Consider the following 20,524-nt stretch of genomic DNA (forward strand, 5'->3'; position numbering starts at 1 on the left):
TGTGAGCCTGAGTCTGACTGCCTGGTCCAAATCCTGGCTCTGCTATTTACCAGCTCTGTGACTTCAGGCAAGTTTCTCAAGCTCCTTGAGTCTCAGTTTTGCATCTCTAAAGCACAGGCAGTGAAAGTACACAGCTCATAGGGTTATGAGTTCAACCTAGGCTTATTTAGCGCTTACAACTGGCCTGCCACAGTATAAGCACCTAATAAACATTATATTTTTATATTCCAGGTTTAGGACTCTGTATACAGTGATCAGCACATTTAAACCTCAGAACAAACTTGTGACTCAGACATTATCTCTACTCAGAGAAGTTGAGTAACTTTCTCAAGGTCACACAGCAAGAACCCAATTCTGTCTGATTCTAAAATCATGTGTTTTCCACTGCACCAATTCACTGTCCTCCAGGTGACTGCCTGCCCTCCCCCTCATTGATGTGGGACCTGGCAAGAGGTCCCACATCAATGTGATGGTACATTGTTGGGGACTATTTCACAAATTCCTCTTCCCTTTAGTCACAGATGGAACACATTAAGCATTTTCAGAACGAGGGACAGAAGGGTCCTGTGTGCAAGGAAGTTTAATCAAAAATTTCACCAGTGGTTTCTGTCCTCTCCAGGCCTGCTTTGTGCCCAGTTTCCCAGCCTACCCCAGAATGTGCAAGACCCAGTTCTGATGGAAGGTGGAGGCCAGCTAGGGAAGCACAGAGACAAGGCCCAGATCCAGCACGGACTTGCTCGAGCTCCATCTGACTGGTGACTTGACTAGCAGGTTGGAGTCACAAGGTAGAAATGTGGTCACAGAGCACAAGGCCACACCAAGTCCAGGTGCTGGGCAGGTTTGGGGCTAAGAAGGTCCAGGACAGATCTAGTACCCTCCAAGTCTTTGGATATGATCACATGAGCAAGGAAATGCAGTGACACTGTACTGCCTGCCAGAGAACTTAAATCTTTTTTTTAAAGATTTATTTATTTATGCAAGAATGGGGTACAGGCCAGAGGCGCGGGAGGGCAAGAGAATTCACCAGAGACTGAGTGGGAAGCAGAACAGGCAGAAGAGTTAAAGACACTGCTGAGGGGAGCAGTGGGCAAGGCAGGAGAGGTCTGCCATACCATGTGGGAATCTCCCTGGCGGGCCAGTAATCGAACCGGTGCTGCAGAGGCTGCAGACAGCTTCACAGCGCTGCGCTCAATCCACTGTGCTACCGGGAAGGCCCATGTCTGTATTTTTTTAATGAAAAGGAATCCCACAATCTGGCTTCTTAAACTTGCTACAGAGCAGACATCTGGCTGCTAGACCAGTGAGTACTTACAAGGGCTCTAACAACTGCCCTGTCCAGCCAGGCCTCTGCCCACACTTCTATATAACCCACTCTTGGTTAGTATTCAAAACCAGCTCAATTTCTAAACTCCCCACCCCTCACTCATCCTTCTAGATAATGGCTAGTTCCTGGCAGTACCTCCCCTGTGCCTCTCTCATGTCCAGAAGTCCATTTGCAATCAGACAAGTACCAGCTAAGTTCATCCTATAATCTATAAAACACAGTTCTGGTTGCTCAATGAGAACACATTGGTGTTAGGATGACAGTGTAAAGATACTGCCCTGGAAATGGCCAGGATATTATATACACACCTAGTTAAAGATGGCAGAGTCCTCTCATGGATGGATAAATGCTATGTGAACATTCCCTTCCCTCTTCCACCCATACCTGCCTCCTACTGCCTACTCATACCCCTGGGACTGCTTCCGAACGAAGACTAGAATCAGAGGGACATGGCCAGACTGCTAATTCAGTGAAAATAACAGGAGTTATGTAGTTGGACAGACGTGACTTTGAATTTCACCATGCTACTAATAATTGTGTGACTTGGGCTGGTCACAACATCTCTGATTTTCAATGTATTCATCTCCAAAAGGGGAATAATCTCTGTGTTTTTAGTGATTCTGTGAGAATTAGAAACAACATATGTAATTGTATTATACCCAAAGGCATTTAAAAAAATCAACAAAAGATACCTATTGCCAGACACAGGCTTCATTTAAAGAATACATACTTTTTCTCCCTAAATTCTTACAACCACCAGGCTACATGGTCAGTCCACTGGTGAGGCGGCTGCTGTGAGGGGCTTGGTCGGGTAAGCTCTTCTACTGGGCCTAGGTTTTAGTATAGTGCAGACATGGGGATTTTGGTCCCTCTGCCCTTCACTGGGTGACCAACCCTCTCAATTTACCTTTGATTGTCCCAGTGTCAGGACTGGGAAGTTCCACATCCTTTGAGCACTGAAAGTTCAGTGTCGGAAAAACTGGAATGGTGGGTCACTCTATGAAGGCATCTGGCCTAGAGCAGATGGAGGTTTCTTCCTGGGAGAAGCGAGTTTTCCCACAACCCTTACCAGCTTGCTAGAAGGATGGGCCATTTTGGGAACCCAATCCACCTCTCCCTCTATGATCCTGCCAAGACTTGGTTAAACTGAGGCCAAGGGTGACACCTGGAGGCCATATGAAAAACTGCACCCTGGCAATCACCTGGCCTTTCAGGCCTTGGTTGGTATTTATTGAGCTCTCAACATGTACCAACCAGCTCTGTCAGGGGCTGAGCATAAGTCTCAGGGGCCTTAGAAGGTTTCCTAAAACAAGTTAAATTTATTCTGAGACCTACTTCTTGCAAAGATGTCAGCCAGATCAAGGCAGGAGGGAAAGAATATTTCAGTTAGAAAGAAATTAAAAAAACAAAGGTTCTGAGTAAGGAAAGAGCATGAAACTTTCAAGAAACTTATTACAGTGTGGAGGAGGGGGGATAGTGGTGAAAAAAAATCTGGGAGGGGTGTCAAGGCCCAATCAATCACCGGAATTATTTTGTTGTCTTTTGCCTAAGTGCAAACTTATCAAAGGGTTTTAAGCAGGACAATATCATCAGATCTATATTTCTCATGGCTAACTATGGATTTAGGGTGAAGATTGGTTTCAAAAGTAGTAAGCCTTAAATCCAGGGAGGCAGTTAGAAGGTCACTGCAGTGTCATGTAGAGACAACAGGGAACTGAACTAGAGTGGTTCAGAGGATGAAGAGAAATTGACGTTTTGAGAGGTAGAGTGGATCTAGAATGGTAGGGACATGGTGAGTAATTGGTAGTGAGGGTTGAGTGACAATGAGGCTCAAAAATGAACAACAGATTTCTGATTAGAACTACTGGAGAGCCATGGGACAGCTGCTGAAATAGGAAGGGGGGGAACCCTCATGAGCACAGGGAATTTGGGTACCGATGGGACACCCAAGTCAAGATGATGAATAAGCAGTTGATTAAGGAATTGGAAAGGGGACATAAATGTGGGAATCATCTGCATATAGATGGTGACTAAATCCTTGAGCAGCACCAATACCTAAGTGTGGGCAGAGGAGAGATAATGTTGCCAAAGGAAAACCAGGCAAGTATGGTGTTAGGAAAGCCAAGGCAAGAGTATTTCAGAAAGGGGAGAGTGGTCAACTACATAAAACATTTCTGAGACAGTGAGGTGAACTCTGAAAACTGTCCATGTGAAGACTGTTGGTGACTTCTGATCATTTTAAGGTGGGATGAAGGAAAGCAGCCAAATTAGGGAGAATTGAAGAGTAAGTAGAAAGTGATCCACCAGAGAAAGCAAATGTAGGCAACTCTTTGAATAAATGAGGCTAAACTATCACAAGTCACCAGTGAGAGTATAAAATGTTTTTCAATGGCAATAAGGCAGAAATTATGAAAATTAAAAATACTCAGTCTTTTCCTCAACAATTCTTCCAAATTACTTACAAAAAATTAGTTCACAAACATACTTCATGGGTGCACTAAGACCCTTGGAGAAGATTTTCACTGTGGCATTTTATAAATAGCCAAAGTGGAATATAACTTATATGCTCATCAGTAGAGGGCTTGTTGAATTAACGATAACATGGCCACGTATTGGAATATTATGTAGCCATTAAAAAGAACATGCTAGATTGAAATAAAAACTTTTTAAATGGAGATATATCCACAAATGGATGCATTATGAAAAAGGGATAGCCATTTATATGCCTATATAAATGCATAGAAAATGCTTTAAAAAACAAAGGGTACAAAAGAAACTTCATAGTGGTTACCTTGCAAGGTAGTCAGAGTAAGAATTTTACTTTTCATTTGTTTTTTCATGCTCAGATTTTATTGAAGGTACAGTGAATTTTTATATGTATTTAGAAACTAATTTTTAGAAGTTGGGCTGTGAAGGGGAGAAGAGAGATGCAAAAGCAGCTTATAGGAGTAAGCAGCATAGAGGGAGATTTTTTTTTTAAGATGAGAGACCTAAAGGGAGAAAGTGAAGATACAGGAAGAAGGAAAACCAATAAATCAGTAAAAGTGAACTCACCAATGATGTGAATGTTGGTGAGCTCCAGATCGATCTCCAGTGTAATCTTACCCAGTGGGCCTTCTTCCTTGACAGGAAAGAGAAGAGGGTGCTATCAGCACTTTTTAGATGCGGTAGCAGCAAATTGAAGTAATTACCAACTGATGGTTCCCACTACCCTTTTACGTCCAGTAAGTGTCCTCAGAACAGCAATATAGGGCCCAGCCCTAGGGTTATAGAAATGAAGTACAGAAGTTCCCCCAAATGGTGGCCTCCTCATTTCATACAAGGTATTTTAGTCATAATGTGGATGAAGAAAAACAAAAATTATTTCCATCCAGGGCCACTGTGTGCAGAGTTGGGCAGGCAGCTATGCTCACACTACACCACCAACGCACTGTGCAGGCTTTGCCCGTTCTCCTGGGTCTGCACGGGTTTTCTCTGGGTACTCCGGTTTCCTCCCGCAGCAGAAAAATGAGCACATTTGGTTCATGGACATTTCTAAATTGTCCCAGCCTGAGTAAGTGTAGGTGGTATGAATGTGCCCTGCAAAGGAATGGCATCCTGTCCACGGTTGATTCCCATCTTGTGCCCAGAGCTGCTGGGGATAGACTCCAGTCACACTGAACTGAAATAAGCAGACTGAAAAATAAGTGAATGAATACAAGTTATTATTTAATAATTAGAGTTGTTTTAGGTCTTTATTTAGAAGTTTGATGATGTTTTTGTGACAAGAAATAGGTCATAGGAACTCTTGTTTCTATCAATTAGTCTATGGTTTATTTAATGAGTGCAGAGAAATTGGTTTTATTATATGTTGTTTCACTTAAAGTCATGGTTTCCAAATACCTATCCACTTGTTAAGTGAAGACTTACTCTACAGCTATTCCTGTTATAGGGCAAGGAGAGGGGCACCCCAAACCCCACAAACCTGCCAGCTCTAAATAGGTTCAACCATCTGCCACATCAACACAAAACATATTAGACTTTAATACAATTTAATACAATTAGTAAACAATACAGGAAAGGCAAAGAATATAGTTTCTAAATCAAACACCCAAAATTACCCGTCCCCTCGTGGATAAAAGTCCACCCAAGCAGGAATGGCCCAGAGCAAGGCCCCAAAGCCTGTCACAAGTCTAAAGCATCTTCCAATGGGGACCCACAGAAAAGGATCAGAAACAACCAGACAAGTCTGGAAGGAAAAAAGCAAAATCAAAATCAAGATTAAAGCTGCCATGGTCACCTCCCCACGGGTCTCTCACCCACATCTGTGTTACCCAGTCCACGACCAAAAGGCAAGCGCAGTTTCTTCACGTGTCTCTCGGCTCCATGTGCCTCCTCCAGGTCTGCTTCTGGCTCCATCCTGCTTCCTTTCTTCTCAGTCTCCTTTGCAGCTTCTTTCTTCTCTGGCTCAGCTCCACCCTCTTTTGGGTAGGGCAGGAAACCTGCAACTTCCCCTTTTCCTGGGGACCACCCTGTTACATTCCCTCAAGAAACTTCCCATCTAGGGAAGGATTTAATTACTGACAATTGCCAATCAAGTACACATGCTTTTTTTTTTTTTTTTAAGATTTCTTTATTTATTTTATACAAGAGCCGGGGTACAGGCCAGATGCGCGGGAGGGTGAGAGAATTCACCAGAGCCAGAGCAGGGAACAGAACAGGCAGACTGACAAAATACACTGCTGAGGGGAGCAGTGGGCAAGACAGGAGAGGTCTGCCGCACCCTGTGGGACCCTCGCCAGCCGGCCGGGATGGAACCAGCGCTGCAGAAGCTGTGGACAGCTTCACAGCGCGGCGCTCCACCGACTGCGCCACCAGGGGAGGCCCAGGACACATGCTTTGGTATAAGCTCATCCTCAACTGGAGCACTTCCCTTCCATCCTCCAACACTTAAATTGCCCCTCATCTTGACAATTACTCAACCTTCCAGCCTCAATTTAAAAGTCTCCTCCTAGGAAACTTTCTATGGTCCTCCTGACACTGTTAGAAGCAACAATGACCTGAATGGGCTCCCTTTCTGCCCTTACTCCCCTTGCAGCCCATGACCAACGTTTCAGCCAAAGAGGTTCAGCAGAAATGGGGTTCAATCCTATCTCAGAGTAAATGCTGTAGTCCAAACATGCTACAAGATTTATTTTCTCTCTAGGCCTCTCCCCCACCTCCTTCCCTATCTTCTTCCAATGCACTGGCCTTTTGATCTAATACAGAAGCTCCATTACTGCCTCAGGGCCTTTAAACCTGCTCCTCTTGCTTCCTCTTTTCCAAAAGTCACCTTCTCAAAATTCTGATCTCTCTCTCTCTCTCTCTCTCTCTCTCTCTCTCTCTCTCTCTCTCTCTCTCTCTCTCTCTCTCTCTCTCCCTTCCTCCACTCGCAGGAAGCAAGCGGAGTCCAGAGGAGGTAAGAGAGGGGTCGCGGGCAGGAGCGGACTCGGATATTGGAGGCGGCTGAGCACTGCTCCTGGGTTAACCGCCTTGTCGATGCTGAGAAGACCATTCCTTCACGGATTCAGCAACTCGGCCTGCAGCAGCGCCACCTCGGACCCGCGCGCCCTCCAGCGGCCTGGTCCTGTCCTTGCGACTCCACCTCTGCAAGTATAGCCGCAGCTAGAGGGCCATGGAGGTCGTGCTGGGAGGCCCCATCTTGTGAAAGTTCTGCAGGGTTCTGATCCCAACAGTACAGGGCGTGGGTACAGTCACGACCTGGACGCCAGCAGGGCTGCAGGAAATGAAATCTGACCCGGAGGGAGATCAACGTCCACGACCACCTCTTCTCCCAAACTTGTTTGGAACAAGAGCAGCTCTCATCAGCACCCCGTCTGTGCCCTGGGTCAAGGTCAAGGTCAAGCGACAGGCCCTTAGCAAGATAATTTCAGACAACCCCCACTTAGCCTCCAAAAATCTACACTTCTTCCAGCGTCAGGTGGGAAGAGATGAATAAGAGATACTGTTTCTGACTCATCTCTGCCTGTACCCTCTGCTGTACCTGGGGCCCTCGGGTGGAAATCCCTGCAGATGAACCAGAGAAGGGCTCATTTGAGGCCCCCCCCCCTTCCATTTCACCTCCACCCTCACAATAGCTGGGGAAGTTGATAACCTATTCTGAGCCAGTCCTCAGAGAGTCCTAGTCTCAGAGCTCTTTCCCCACCGAAGTCAGGGCTTTGCCAGTGCTCCAGTCTAGGGAGAAGTGTCCCTGTGTCTATTATTCCTGGTCCTACTGAAGCCCATCTCCTTGTGACACCCTGCCTAGCTGCTGCTTTGGATATCCTGACCCACACAGCTAGGCTCAGGTTAAAAGACTAAAACCTGGACCCCATGGCAGCCTATAGCACATACTATCTCATTTAATTACAACTCTATGAAGTAGGTACTGTAACAGGGTGGTCCCCAGGAAAGGGGGAGGTTCCCTGCCCCACCCAAGGGAGGGTGGAGCTGAGCAGAAAGAGAAAAAGCTGCAGAAGAGACTGGGGAAGGAAGCAGGATGGAGCCAGGAGACACGTGAAAAAACTGCGCTTGTCTTTTGGACGTGGACTGGGTGACACAGATGTGGGTGAGACCCGTGGGGAGGTGACAATGGCAGCTTTTATCTTGATGTTGATTTTGCTCTTTTCCTTCCGGGCTTGTCTGGTTGTTTCTGACCCTTTGCTGTGGGTCCCCACTGGAAGATGCTTTAGACTTGTGGCAGGCTTTGGGGCCTTGCTCTGGGCCAATCCCATATGGATGGACTTTTACCCACAAGGGGATGGATAACTTTGGGTGCTTCATTTAGAAACTAAATTCTTTGCCTTACCTGTATTGTTTCCTAGTTTTATTAAAGTTCCTTCCCATTAAAGTCTCCTATGTTTTGTGTTGATACGGCGGATGGCAGAACCCATTTAAAATAGGCAGGTTTGCGGGGTTTGGGCTGCCCCTCTCCCTGTCCTATAACAGTACTACTATTATTCCCATTTTTACAGATAAAGAAACTAAAGCTCAGAGAAATTTAGCAACTTGCCCAAAGTCATACAACTAGTATGTATTAGAGGTAGATTTTAAATCATTTTTTTTTAATTTTTTTTTTAATAGAGGCATGTTTTATTTATTTATTTATTTGTTTGTTTGTTTTGTTTATACATGCACTGGGTACAGTCAGAAGCGCGGGAGGGTGAGAGAATTCACCAGAGCCAGAGGGGGGAGCAGAGCAGGCAGAAGGACCGAAGTACACTGCTGAGGGGAGCAGCGGGCGGCAGGAGAGGTCTGCGCGCCATGTGGGACCCTCCTCCGGTGGCCGGGGAGCAGCCGGGGATTGAACCGGGGCCGCAGAGGCCGCGGGCAGCTTCGCAACCCAGCGCTCAACCGCTGCGCCACCGGGGAGGTCCTAGAGGTAGATTTTAAACCCACATTTCTCTGGTTTTGGGAAATCATGTTGGTCTGCAGAGTAGCACCGAGTGTCTTTCGTCACCACCAACCAGCTTTTGGGTACTGCCGTCCTAGCTGCAGGCCTGAACACCTCGCTAGACAACTTTTTCTAAGCCCTGTTTTCCCTCCAGCACCTCTCCCATCACTCCTTTCTCTTGCCAAAGAAACTCAACTGCAAGTCATCACATCAGTCTGTCTGAAAAAGGAATCCTTTGCAGGGCCTTGGAGCATGTCCTCTATGCCAGATGCCTCCCAACCTTATGCTCTATTGCTTCTCTGAGATTTGACTCACATTTTTCACAGAGCTATTGCTTATGCTCTTTGCCCTCCTTGGAATGCCTGTCCCAAACCCTCAAGAGTCATCAGCTGAAGTCCCAAAAGATGCCTAATTTCTTCACAATTCTGAAATGCCACTGAAAACTTTGACCCAATATCCAGTCAGAACACCAAAGAGTGTTCTAGTTATAATAGGGCCCAAAGGGTGAGAAATGACACCCAAGCAGCTGTTCCTTTCAGGTTCCAAGTACCAGGTTTTTTTTCTCCCAATCTGGTTTGGAACAAGGGGCAAAGTTGTTGACAGAAAAAGGAGTTGAAGAAAGAAAAGTGTCACTGAGAAGTTGCCTGAAATAAAGGAGAGGCCTGTGTAGGAACCATATAGATGGTTTACCTTACTGTGACATCAATTTCCCTGGGAATGAAAATCTGTAACTTAAAACATCTTAATATTTTTTTAGTTTTAAAGGAACATTAGGACTTAAAAGCAAAATTCTCCAGAATTTTTAAAGCTAAACATTATATTGATAAGAAGGTTCGTCCTTAAGGAAGACTATTAGCCTTCTCCCCCAAAGGGAGCTGCTGCCCTGTGCTCCCAGGTGGCGCGAAGAGCGAGACCCCAGCGCCTGGCACTGAGCGAAGGCAATTATTGAGATTTCCGGGTGCCGGAAAAGGAGGCTCAGGACCCAAGGGTGTGAGTCGGTCAGAGACCAAGGAAAGGAGCAGTTCTCTGAGCTCTCGATCTACCCGGGCGACAGGGGCGGGCGGGCGGGTAGTGACTGTCAGCCCCGGAGTCACTAACTCCACCCCCTGTCGGCTCCGCCCCTCATAGTTCCGCTCGGTTCTCGCCACCTGCAGCGCAGACCGGTGGTCCCGAGTTAGCTCCAGGTTGCGGGGGGCTGCAGGGAGAACCTGGAGTCCCTAAGGGGCTCAGCCTGCGATTTCGTCCCGGAAAAGAGCGAGGAGCGTGCTCTGGTGGAAAAACTGGACTCCACCGGTTTCCGACGACAATCCTGGAACAGAGTATCTCGGCGGCCTGAACTCCACGTGAGTTACCCCAGAGGAAGGTGAGGCCGGGGTCGCTGAGTCCGCCATGGCCACGCGCGCCCGCCGGCTGTGCCATATTGCCTTCCACGTGCCTCCGGGACAGCCCCTCGCTCAGGATCTGCAGCGCTTCTTCGGCTTCCAGCCCCTGGCAGTGCGAGAGGCAGACGGCTGGAGGCAGCTAGCGCTGCGCAGCGGGGACGCGGTCTTTTTGGTGAATGAGGGCTCGGGACCCGCCGAGCCGCTGTATGGACTGGACCAGCGTCATGCGGTGCCCAGTGCTACGAACCTGTGCTTCGAAGTGACCGATGTGGGCGCTGCCGCCAGGGTGCTGGCCGCGCGGGGCTGCAGCCTCCTGGTGCCCCCAGTTAAGGTGCGGGATGCGCGGGGCCATGCCACATATGCCGTGACCAGTTCCCCTGCCGGCAACCTCAGCCTGACGCTGTTGGAGCGTGCCAGCTTCTTTGGCCCCTTCCTGCCCGGTTTCGGGCCGGTATCCTCGGCAACCAGCCGGGGATGGGTCAGCCATGTGGACCACCTGACCTTGGCCTGCACCCCTGGCAGCTCCCCACCACTGATGCGCTGGTTCTGTGACTGTCTGGGCTTTCGCCACATGCCACTGAGCCCAGGTGAAGATCCTGAGCAGGGCCTCGAGGTCCCAGTAGGGTCTGGGAGTGGAGGACTGAGGCTCACCGCCTTGAAAACCCCTTTAGGCAATGATGTCCCCACATTTGTGCTTGCAGAGTCCCTGAACAGGGCCGCTAGTGAACAGGATCAGGTGGAGCAGTTTCTCCTCCGGCACAGGGGACCAGGGCTGCAGCACGTGGGGCTGTACACACCTAACATCATGGAAGCCACCGAAGGGGTGTTGGGGGCTGGGGGCCAGCTCCTAACTCCTCCTGAGGCCTACTATCAGCGGCCAGGCAAAGAAAGACAGATCATAGCAGCAGGGCATGAGCCTCGTCTGCTAGCCCGACAGGGGATCCTGCTAGATGGGGATAAAGGCAAGTTTCTGCTTCAGGTCTTCACCAAGTCCCTCTTTGCAGAGGACACCTTCTTTCTGGAGCTAATTCAAAGGCAGGGAGCCACAGGCTTTGGCCAGGGCAACATCCGGGCTCTCTGGCAGTCTGTACAGGAGCAAGCTGCCAGAAGTCGGCAAGCATAAGGAGGTCCTGAGCTGGATACAGCCACTGTCCTGAACTGAACATGTATTCTGAACTGAGAAACACTTGCAAAGGTCTGAAGGGAAAGGCTATGTTCCCAGGTGTGGCCTCTTATCTCTAGTACCTGCCAGAAGGAAGTTGAATCTCTCATTGGAGTCCAGAGTTGGAATTCCTTAGAACTATGAAACATTTCTTAAACAGTTTGGCTCTAATGTGCAAGACAGAGTTTATATCTTCTTTGCAAGATAAAAAGAATTACATTAGTAGGAACTAGATCCTAATCAATGCTTTTGAAGCGTCCTTATTTCTAATTCCATTTCTCTTCACCCCACCCCCAATTTTATGATTAACCCCCTGCTTTTATGTATTTCACTCTTTATGTAATGTACTTCTAAATAAACAGTTTTCTATTTGAGGTAGAAATTTAAGACAGAACAAACCCTCACCTGTGTTTCCCCTCTCCATAGGGAGCAGCCATTGCAGGTGGGAAGGTCTGGGCCAGGGTTGAGCCCAACCACCTGCTCTAGGGTGACAGCACAGCTCCCATCAGAGCAGCCACAGACCTCCACAAGGGTGTTGGGTGTCAGCCTCTGGCAAGGGCTCCCTGCAGCTGCCTTCTCCCTCTCTCCTGGGGGCTGGGGCCAGACAATTACTGTGGACAAAACACCTCCTCCTCTATTTGTCCAGGCTGGTGGGAGCTCAGCCAGTGGATGGCAGGACTAAGCAGGACTTAAGCACTCTCTGGGTCCCTCAGAGATGAGGAGTGAGGGTGGAAAGTCTCCAAAATGACTACAAACATAGACACTTTATTTAAAAATGGGAGTCTCAGGGCTTGGGGTCTTGCAAAGGCATCACTGGTCCACATTGTTGAGGCTGGGTGCTTCAGTGGGGCCGTGGGGCCGAAAGAAACTATCCAGAACTTGCTGGCCTGGGCTGGGCTTCTTCCGGGTCGATGGAGTGGACGCCCGGGATCTTTTGGAACCCTGTGCAGAAGTCAAAAGGAGGAGGCACTGAAGGTGCGGCATAGAATCCTCTTCTTCCACCTCTTGCACCACTCTACCAATATAGCTCAGGTTCTAGCCTGGAATGCTCTAAAGCTTCCAACTTGTCTTAGGTCAAGTCTCTAAAGGCAGTCCAAGGTAATCTCCCTAAAAGGCACATCTGGGACTCTCCATCTAAAATGCTTCAGGGGGGCCTCCCCTGGTGGCGCAAGTGGTTGAGCGCAGCGCTGTGAAGCTGTCTGCAGCCTCTGCAGCGTCGGTTCAATCCCAGCTGGCCGGCGAGGGTCCCACATGGCGCGGCAGACCTCTCCTGTCTCCCCGCTGCTCCCCTCAGCAGTGTATTTCGTCAGTCTGCCAGTTCTGTTCCCCGCGCTGTCTCTGGTGAACCCTCTCACCCTCCCGAGCATCTGGCCTGTACCCTGGTTCTTGCATAAATAAATAAATAAATAAATAAATAAATAAATCTTTAAAAAATAAAAAAAAATTTTTTAAATGCTTCAGGGGTCTCCCTGGTGGCACAAGGGTTTAAGCGTCAGCATTGTGAAGCTATCTGCAGCTGCTCCAGGATGAGTTCAATCCCTGGCCAGGGAGATAACCCACATGGCGCCGCAGACCTCTCCTGACTCGCCCGCTGCTCCCCTCAGCAGTGTGTTTCAGCCAGTATGGCTGTTCTGCTCCCCACTCTGTCTCTGGTGAATCCTCTCACCCCCTGCACCTCTGCCCTGTACCCCAGTTTTTATATGCATAAATAAATAAATCTCAAAAAAAATAAAATAAAATGCTTCAGTGGCTTGGTGTTCACAGCCCTAACTTGCCTGGGCGGGCCTTGCTGCCTGCTCCAGTTAAAAACCAACCACTCTCAACTCCTGCAGCTCACACTACCACCTGGAGTTTCACTACTATTAGCTTTGCTCATACTACACTTGGGTCTGAAAAGAACATCCACAAGCCAATTCCCTCCTGAACCTGGAGGTAAATGATTCATTTCTAAGACCCAGATTACCAGCCTCTTCCAAGCAGCCTTTCCTGATCGTTGCCTTCTAGGTAGAACCCCTCACGCCCCTCTTCATATCCTACAAAACCTAGTCCAAACATTTCACACCTGTGATGCTACTGTCTCCCTTATATGTTTTAGTCCCTTCTCCACTCTTGCACATAGATTGGAAAGGTCTCCAGGTCAAGAACTATTTCTTTCCCCCAAATAAAGCCTGGCACAGAATGTTCACCCAAGTGTGTCCTTTAACTCACTGAAAACCCATGGGTTTAAGATTGTAGGGAGAGCTGAGGGAAGGCCAAGGGCTCACCTTGCAGGTCCCTGGCTGGCGGCCCTCATACACGCGGAACACCTAGCCAAGAAGAAGGGGGAGAGGAAATGGCTGGCATCTTCCCCCAAGAGCCAAACTCCTGTGTTCTGTCCTCAACTTCATGCCCCAGCACTTTTGTTTAAAGTATGCTTTCTTTTTTCTGTTTATATAGTTACATAGTTAACTTCACATGGACATGTAGACAGAAAACAACAAAGACAGAAACAGAATAAAGACAACAAAGGTAGTGCCTTCTTCATGGCGGTGGAGACAGCTGCCGTGTGAAACTCGTCCCGGGTCAGCCAGCGAGCACCAGGTGGTGTGATGGTTACTGGGTTCTGCCTATCCAGGGCCAGACCGTACACTTGGTATGTCAGCTTGATGTGAGAGAAGGTATGGACCACCTGGAGGGAGGGCCAAGAGGGTGAAATGGATGTGTGGATGTGGCTACCAAAGTCCTAGGGGTTCTCACCCAGTTCTAGGTTTATCAATAAACATGTCCTGGGCCTCCCTGTTGACACAAGGAATTAAGCACCACACTATGAAGCAATCCGCAGCCTCTGTAGCATGAGTTCGATCCCCCGACGGCCAGGGAGAAACCCACATGGCGAGGTAGATCTCTCCTCTCCTGTCTCCCCCGCTGCTCCCTTCAGAAACCCCCTGCATCTCTGGCCTGCACCCCAGCTCTTATATGCATAAATAAATAAATCTTTAAAAAAAAAAAAACATGTCCTAAGAATCTCATCTTTACTCTGAAAGTAAGCATGATGTCACCTTTCCTGTCTCCCCCTCTCTGTCCTTGATGTCTCAGGACCTAAAACACAGGATAAATAGTCCCAGTCTGCTCCATTATTTGTTAGAATTTACAACCATGTAAATTCTCTATATGCATGGTATTGTTTTTCCTTCGCTGAAAAAAAAAATCTTAATTCCTGGTCTCTCCACTGCTCACTCACCTGCCCAATATGTTGGAGACGGGTGGCTGGGAGGGGTCCAGCCCAACTTTGCAGTTTCTGCAGCAGGGCCTTGTGAAGATGCTGCCCTGAGGGCTCCCCTGTCACTGATGGGAACTCCCACAATCCTGCCAACAGACCTAAAAGGAAAGGCAACCAGGTGTGGGGAGGCCTTAGCGGCTAACTCCTTCCTGTTGTTCCTGCCCCCCAGTCCCCCGATTCAGGTACCTGAATTAGGCCTTTGCACCAGCAGAATTCGAGCACCCCCAGGGGCCCTGGGCTGCTCCAAAACACAAGTGGCAGAACATTCCTCCCTGGGGGGTCTGCGATTGGCCTTTCTGGGAAAATTGGCTACTCCCAGGGCCTGGTCCCAGGGTTCTGTTGGAGGTGCACACAGCTGGCACTGTCCAGTGCTGGGAGCTGGGAAAAGAGACCCCCAAGTTCTAGTCAGGCACGTGGGCTTAAGTGTCAAGATGAGAGCAGACCTTGGCCAAGCTCTGAAGAATCTTACTCAGGGTGTAGGATGGGCTGGAACGAAGCTTCCCAGGAAGATACCGGACAGCACAGGAGAGGGCTAGGGCTGGCACTCACCACACTCCTCTATATCAAGACTGCCTGGTAGACACGGTGAGGTTGAGAGTCGCTCCTTTTCCACCTGAGAAGCACAGGGCAGGATGTCATGGGGCAGGGATTACCCTTGAGGAACCCTGACTGCCATTCCCCAGGTCTCACCCTCTGGTGTGCCCGGCAGAGCCTCTGCACAGGGCATTGGCTGCAGAGTGGGCGTTGTGGGGTGCACACAGTGGCCCCAAGCTCCATGGCTGCCTGGTTAAAGTCCCCTGGCCGGGCTGGGTCCACCAGCTGCTCTGCTAGGCTCCTACAAGAAGGGAACATTGTGAGCCAAAGACCTCTCAGAAACACCTTTCTCAATCGCCCATTACCCCAACATCCTACCAGAGCTGCTGGGAGACAAGGGAGCTGCTGGGATCAGCACCGATGGCTCGGACACGGCACAGCACCCGGACTACATTCCCATCCACCACTCCGGTTGCCTGGCATGAAGGAGGTCAGGAGTCAGCCTCGTCTGGCAGGAATGTGGCAGATGCACAAAGTGGCAGTGGACAAGGGGCTCACCTGGCCGAAAGCTATGGAAGCAATGGCTCTGGCTGTGTACCGTCCCACGCCAGGCAGGAGCCGCTCCAAGGTCTCTGCTGTACGTGGCATGTGGCCCCCTAACTCCTCTACCACCTGATTGGGATGGGAAGGCTCAAAGTGTAAGGCACCGAAGGCCCCTGGGAGATCCCCTCCCTACTACCTTCTTACCTTCCGGGCTCCTTCCTGCAGTCGCCGACCTCGGGAGTAATAGCCCAGGCCAGCCCAGAGCTGGTTCACCTCCTGTGGATAGGGTCAGAGGTCAAATCAGTGGTGAGTCCTCAGTTGTCCCTACTCCCCCTCTCCCAGGGTGTCTCTCACCTCCAGGGAAGCACTAGCCAGGTCCTGCAGCGTTGGCCACTTCTATAGCCCAAAGACAAGCAAAAAAATATGTTGAGGGTGAGGGAAATGGAGAGAATCTTCTTTACATGCACCCCAAAGGACAGGCCCATGACCCTCCCTTCCTTCCCTGAAGTCACCTGCATCCATCGGGTATAGTAGTCAATCACGGTGGCCACTTGGGTCTGCTGCAACATGACCTCTGAGACCCACACTAGGGGAGAGGAATTGACATGCAGGCACTGCTGACCTGCCCTGTTTCCAGCCCTCAGACCCCAGATCTGAGTGCATTCGGGCAAAGCAGTCATGCTCTCAGGAGATGCACTCACCAGCATATGCCCGCCTGTCCAGGTCCACCTCATCCCCTGCCTGCCAATGCAATCCCAAATGGAGAGTCAGTGTGGAGGGCGCTGGGTGCCAGTCTCCCACCCTTCCATCCCTGTCCTTTGCCTGCCTACCCGCCTTCTCCAGGGTAGGTCCCGCTTCTCTCGGTCGTACCAGCTCAGCAGACTCCCCCGGAAGATTGTGACCTCAGCTGAGTCTCTGAAGAGGTGGTATGGGGAGACAGAGTCCTGCATCTCTTCATGCCGCCTGGCAAGGCCTGCTGGAGTCTCAGGAAACTCAGGGATCACCCTTGCACAGGCAATACACCAGCGGCCTGGGGCACTGCAGCCAGGTTGCACCAGGCCCCACCCGTTAGCCCTGTGTAAGGCACCGAAGGCTTTGGAGCTGGTGACAGACCAGAGCTCTCTGGCTACATGTAGCCTCAGCCAAGTTTCTGGTCTTAATTTTCTCAGGCTCCTTTGTCTCTGTATCATAATGAAAATCTAAAAGTTCCAATCAAGCAGAACATATACTTGTGTAGGGTTTCCTGTTTACAAAATACTTTTAGGCTGGTAATCTCATTTGATCTTGTGAAAGCCTGTGGGGAAGGAATGCACAGACCACTGTTCCATTTCACTGGTAAGAAGCAGTCATTCAGAGAAATTATCCCAAGGTCCCACAGCAAAGTCAGAATTGGATCATTCATTAGTCCTCAGGGCCTTGATACACGCCATTCTCCCTTCCCAGCTGGAATCTACCCTCCTTTATGGTAAGTGAAACCAGCCCCTTAATCTGTTCTGAATACCTCACCATCAGGGGCAGAAGGCTTGGCCTGGATGCTGCTGGGAGCACGCTTCCCCCTTCCCTTGGGGCCAGGAGCTTGCTTCTTGAGACCACTTCGCATAGTTGATCCTAACTTCTTCATGAGGGCCTAAAACAGAAGGTACCAGCCACAGTGGTCAGTCACAATGACTGCATCTTGGGGCTCTGCAAAGGGGGTAGCCCATGTCCTCCCTATATCATTCATATAGAGCATTTAGTTTTTCTCAAGCACTCTCCAGATGCTCATGCGTTTGCTCTTGGTTGGCTATAGCGCTGGGGTATGACCAGTAGGGCTAAGCTTCTGCAAGCAGCCTCAGAGGGACCAGAGCATAAGTCCCTTTCCCATATAGTATGGAGACAGCCAAAAAAATGAAAAAAAAAAAAAAAAAAGAGGCCAGGGCCTGACTGGGTCTAGGTCCAAAGCCTCCTGTTGAGAAGTACCTATGTATCCCTCATGCTTATTGTGATTGCATATGTAGACAGGGGCTTGTTAAGTGTCTAGGAGCATGGGGTGCGGGAAATTTATCTGCTTAGAGATATGACATATTTACACTGAAATAGCCTTTAGTAGTCATCTACTCCAAACCTTCATTCTATTGAAAAGATAAACCAAGGATCAGAGAGTAGGAAAGATCTGCTTTTGAGCAGATGGCAAGTCAGGAGAGGAGAAAGATGAGCTATTTTTATTCCTAATCTTTTCCTGATCTACTCAGTCATTCCTGGCTGGCCACTAGTAAAGAAAAAAACATATCTGATCTTCACTGCTCCCTGACTATTGGGCTGCCTTTTCTCTAACAGCTAAAAGCAGTTAACAGAGACTGCTTAACCCTATGCTAGGTGTTTTTCTAGATTTTTCACTCAGTCTCCTGATGACACCATGACAAATGCTGCAGAATTACCTCCAGAATTTCTTCCATAGAGGAAACTAGGGCTTGTAGAGATTGAAGAACTTGTTCATTCAAACCCAAAAGATATGCTTCCAGAGCCTGCATTCTTGCACTCTGCTAAGCTGCAGTTTTGGTTAACCTGTGGTTCAAAGTCTCCTCAAATCTTCTACTTCCCCTTATTTTCATCAAATCAGCTTAATTTTTCTTCAGAGAAAAAAAAGCGAATGTACAAATTTCCTTCCATGAGCACTCTCCTCCTGTCCCCCGATACCTGGAGGAATAATCCCTTCCTCTAAATTGGGTCCTGTTCCTCTAATCCCTTCCACAAAACCCATTCTTCAGGCCTCCCTGGTGACGCAAGGGGTTAAGATGCAACCTGTGAAGCTATCCTCAGCCACTGCAGCATGCATTTGATCCCCGGCCAGGTGTAGCAGACCTCTCCTGTCTCGCCTGCTGCTCCCCTCAGCAGTGTATTTCAGTCGATCCGCCTGTTCTGCTCCCCACTCTGTTTCTGGTGAATTCCTCTCACCCCTGCCCATACCTCTGGCTTGTACCCCAATTCTTGTATGCATAAATAAATAAATCTTTAAAAAAAAAAAACACTCTTCTTCCCTTCATAGCCAAACTCACTTCCACAATTCGTTCTACAAACTTTTCCCCAAGAATAAAGCAATCTTTTTATTTATTTATATTTATTTATTTTTTATTTATACAAGCACTGGGTACAGTCAGAAGTGTGGGAGGGTGAGAGAATTCACCAAAGCCAGAGCGGGGAACAGCACAGGCAGAACAACGAAATACACTGCTGAGGGGAGCAGCGGGAGCAGCAGGAGAGATCTGCGCACCAAGTGGAACCCTCACTGGCGGCTGGGGATCCAACCAGCGCTGCAGAGGCTGTGGGCAGCTTCCCAGCCCAGCGCTCAATTGCTGCACCACCAGGGGAGGCCCTAAAGCAATCTTTTTAAGACATGATGGTTACTTAAAACTTTCAACGGTTTCCCCATTAATTCACTGAACAAATATTTATAGCATATCTACAAGAAGCACTTCTAGGTATTTGGAATACTTCAGTTAATAAAACTAAAAGGTTCCTGACTTCATGGAACTTATATTCTAATGGATGCAGACAATAAATAACACACAATATGTAAATTATATGGAATGTTAGGTGACAAATATTAGCATAAAGAGGAGAAGAGCAGGTAAAGGGAGTGAGTGGGGGATGGATGTTGCAATTTTAAAGGTGGTCAGGATGAGCTTTGTTAAAGTGATATTTGACCAATGACTTAAAGCAGTTGAAGAGTTAGCCATGTTGATATCTACAGGAAAAGAATCCCTAGATGAAGTTAGTGCAAAGGTGCTAAGGAGACCCTGGTGTTTGTAGAAAAAGGAGGAAGTCAGTATGATTAGAATGGTATGAGATTAGTAATAAGACAAGAGGTCAGACAAATAAAGAAGGTGGGGGCACAAGATCACAAACTATCTAGCAGGCCTCTGGGAGACTTTAGTTGGCACAACCATGGCTCCAGGAATAGACGTCAATCCTCTTAATTTAACCTTGTGGGTTCCAAGAGGCCCCACCCAACTCATCCCCTCATTCACTGTGCTTCAGCCAAGTTTGCCTGAAACAGTTACTTTAATCTACTCAGTGTCTGTCAACCTTGAGGCCTCAAGCAATCAACATTCCCTGCTTGAACATCTTTTCTCCCATGCTTAGCTAACATTTACTCATTCTTCAAGTCTTGACTTTGAAGTCCAAATCTGGTTCCCTAACCTTACCCTCTTGTATATTTTCCATTGTTGCTCTTATACCAACTGTAATTTCGAAGTACTCGTGATTCTTTGATCAGTGTCTGCTTCTCCCCCTCAATCCCCCCATGTAACTATAAAACTCCTTAAGAGCAATGACTGGAGCTCTTTTGTGGACCGGTTTGTCCCCTGAGTTAAACACTGTGTCAGATAAAGTGTAATCAGTAAATAGTTAAAGTAATTAATGCGATGAGGAATAGTAAAAGATTTTCCTTTTTTTTTTTTTTTAGAATGGAAGAAATCTAAAAACCATTCAGAATGGTAAAAAAGGATTCAGTAGAGCAAAAGGATGAAGATGAACAAGAAAAAGAGAACAACCAAGGGGACAGGATTGAGTCCTTGGTGTGCCCGAGATGAGAACGCTCAAGTCCTTGGGACTCTGGTCGAGAAACCTCTCGCGGCTGCAGGGGTCACATGCAATCACCCTCGAGGTCAACTGCCTACAGTTTGTCCCTTCCTGATCGTCCCTACTTGGGGGGCCTTAACTATCATTATCACTTGGCTGGGTTATTTCAAAAGTCCCCCTCCTAGTCGGTCACTTTAAATCCTCCTCAGCCTCGTCTAGTGTCCCTCTCCCTTCTGTCACCTCCTGGGACACATTGAGCTCTCCAGCCTCCTTGGGAACAATCCGTTCCCAGAATACGGTTCTTTTCTCAATGCTCGCCCCTCATTGCCTTGCTCCTATGCTTGTTTTA

The 20,524-nt window shown here is 48.5% G+C and overlaps 2 protein-coding genes across 2 annotated transcripts; one reads left to right on the plus strand and one right to left on the minus strand.

Moving 5' to 3' along the window:
- Positions 1–10,124: 10,124 nt before the first annotated feature.
- On the plus strand, positions 10,125–11,240 carry HPDL (4-hydroxyphenylpyruvate dioxygenase like; the record flags this gene model as incomplete). Its single annotated transcript, XM_084241698.1, has 1 exon — positions 10,125–11,240. One exon carries the CDS (start codon positions 10,125–10,127, stop codon positions 11,238–11,240), a length of 1,116 nt encoding a protein of 371 aa, XP_084097824.1.
- An 849-nt stretch (positions 11,241–12,089) lies between these two features.
- On the minus strand, positions 12,090–16,349 carry MUTYH (mutY DNA glycosylase; the record flags this gene model as incomplete). The annotated part of the gene is made up of 12 exons (XM_084243910.1): positions 12,090–12,221; positions 13,544–13,585; positions 13,795–13,947; positions 14,500–14,636; positions 14,725–14,916; positions 15,088–15,151; positions 15,229–15,373; positions 15,451–15,548; positions 15,631–15,744; positions 15,820–15,891; positions 15,970–16,011; positions 16,317–16,349. The coding sequence occupies 12 exons, from the start codon at positions 16,347–16,349 to the stop codon at positions 12,090–12,092; spliced, it is 1,224 nt and encodes a 407-aa protein (XP_084100036.1).
- Positions 16,350–20,524: the final 4,175 nt, after the last annotated feature.

This window comes from Talpa europaea (genome assembly GCF_964194135.1).
Source record: "Talpa europaea genome assembly, chromosome: 9".
In the NCBI taxonomy this organism is placed as follows: domain Eukaryota; kingdom Metazoa; phylum Chordata; class Mammalia; order Eulipotyphla; family Talpidae; genus Talpa; species Talpa europaea.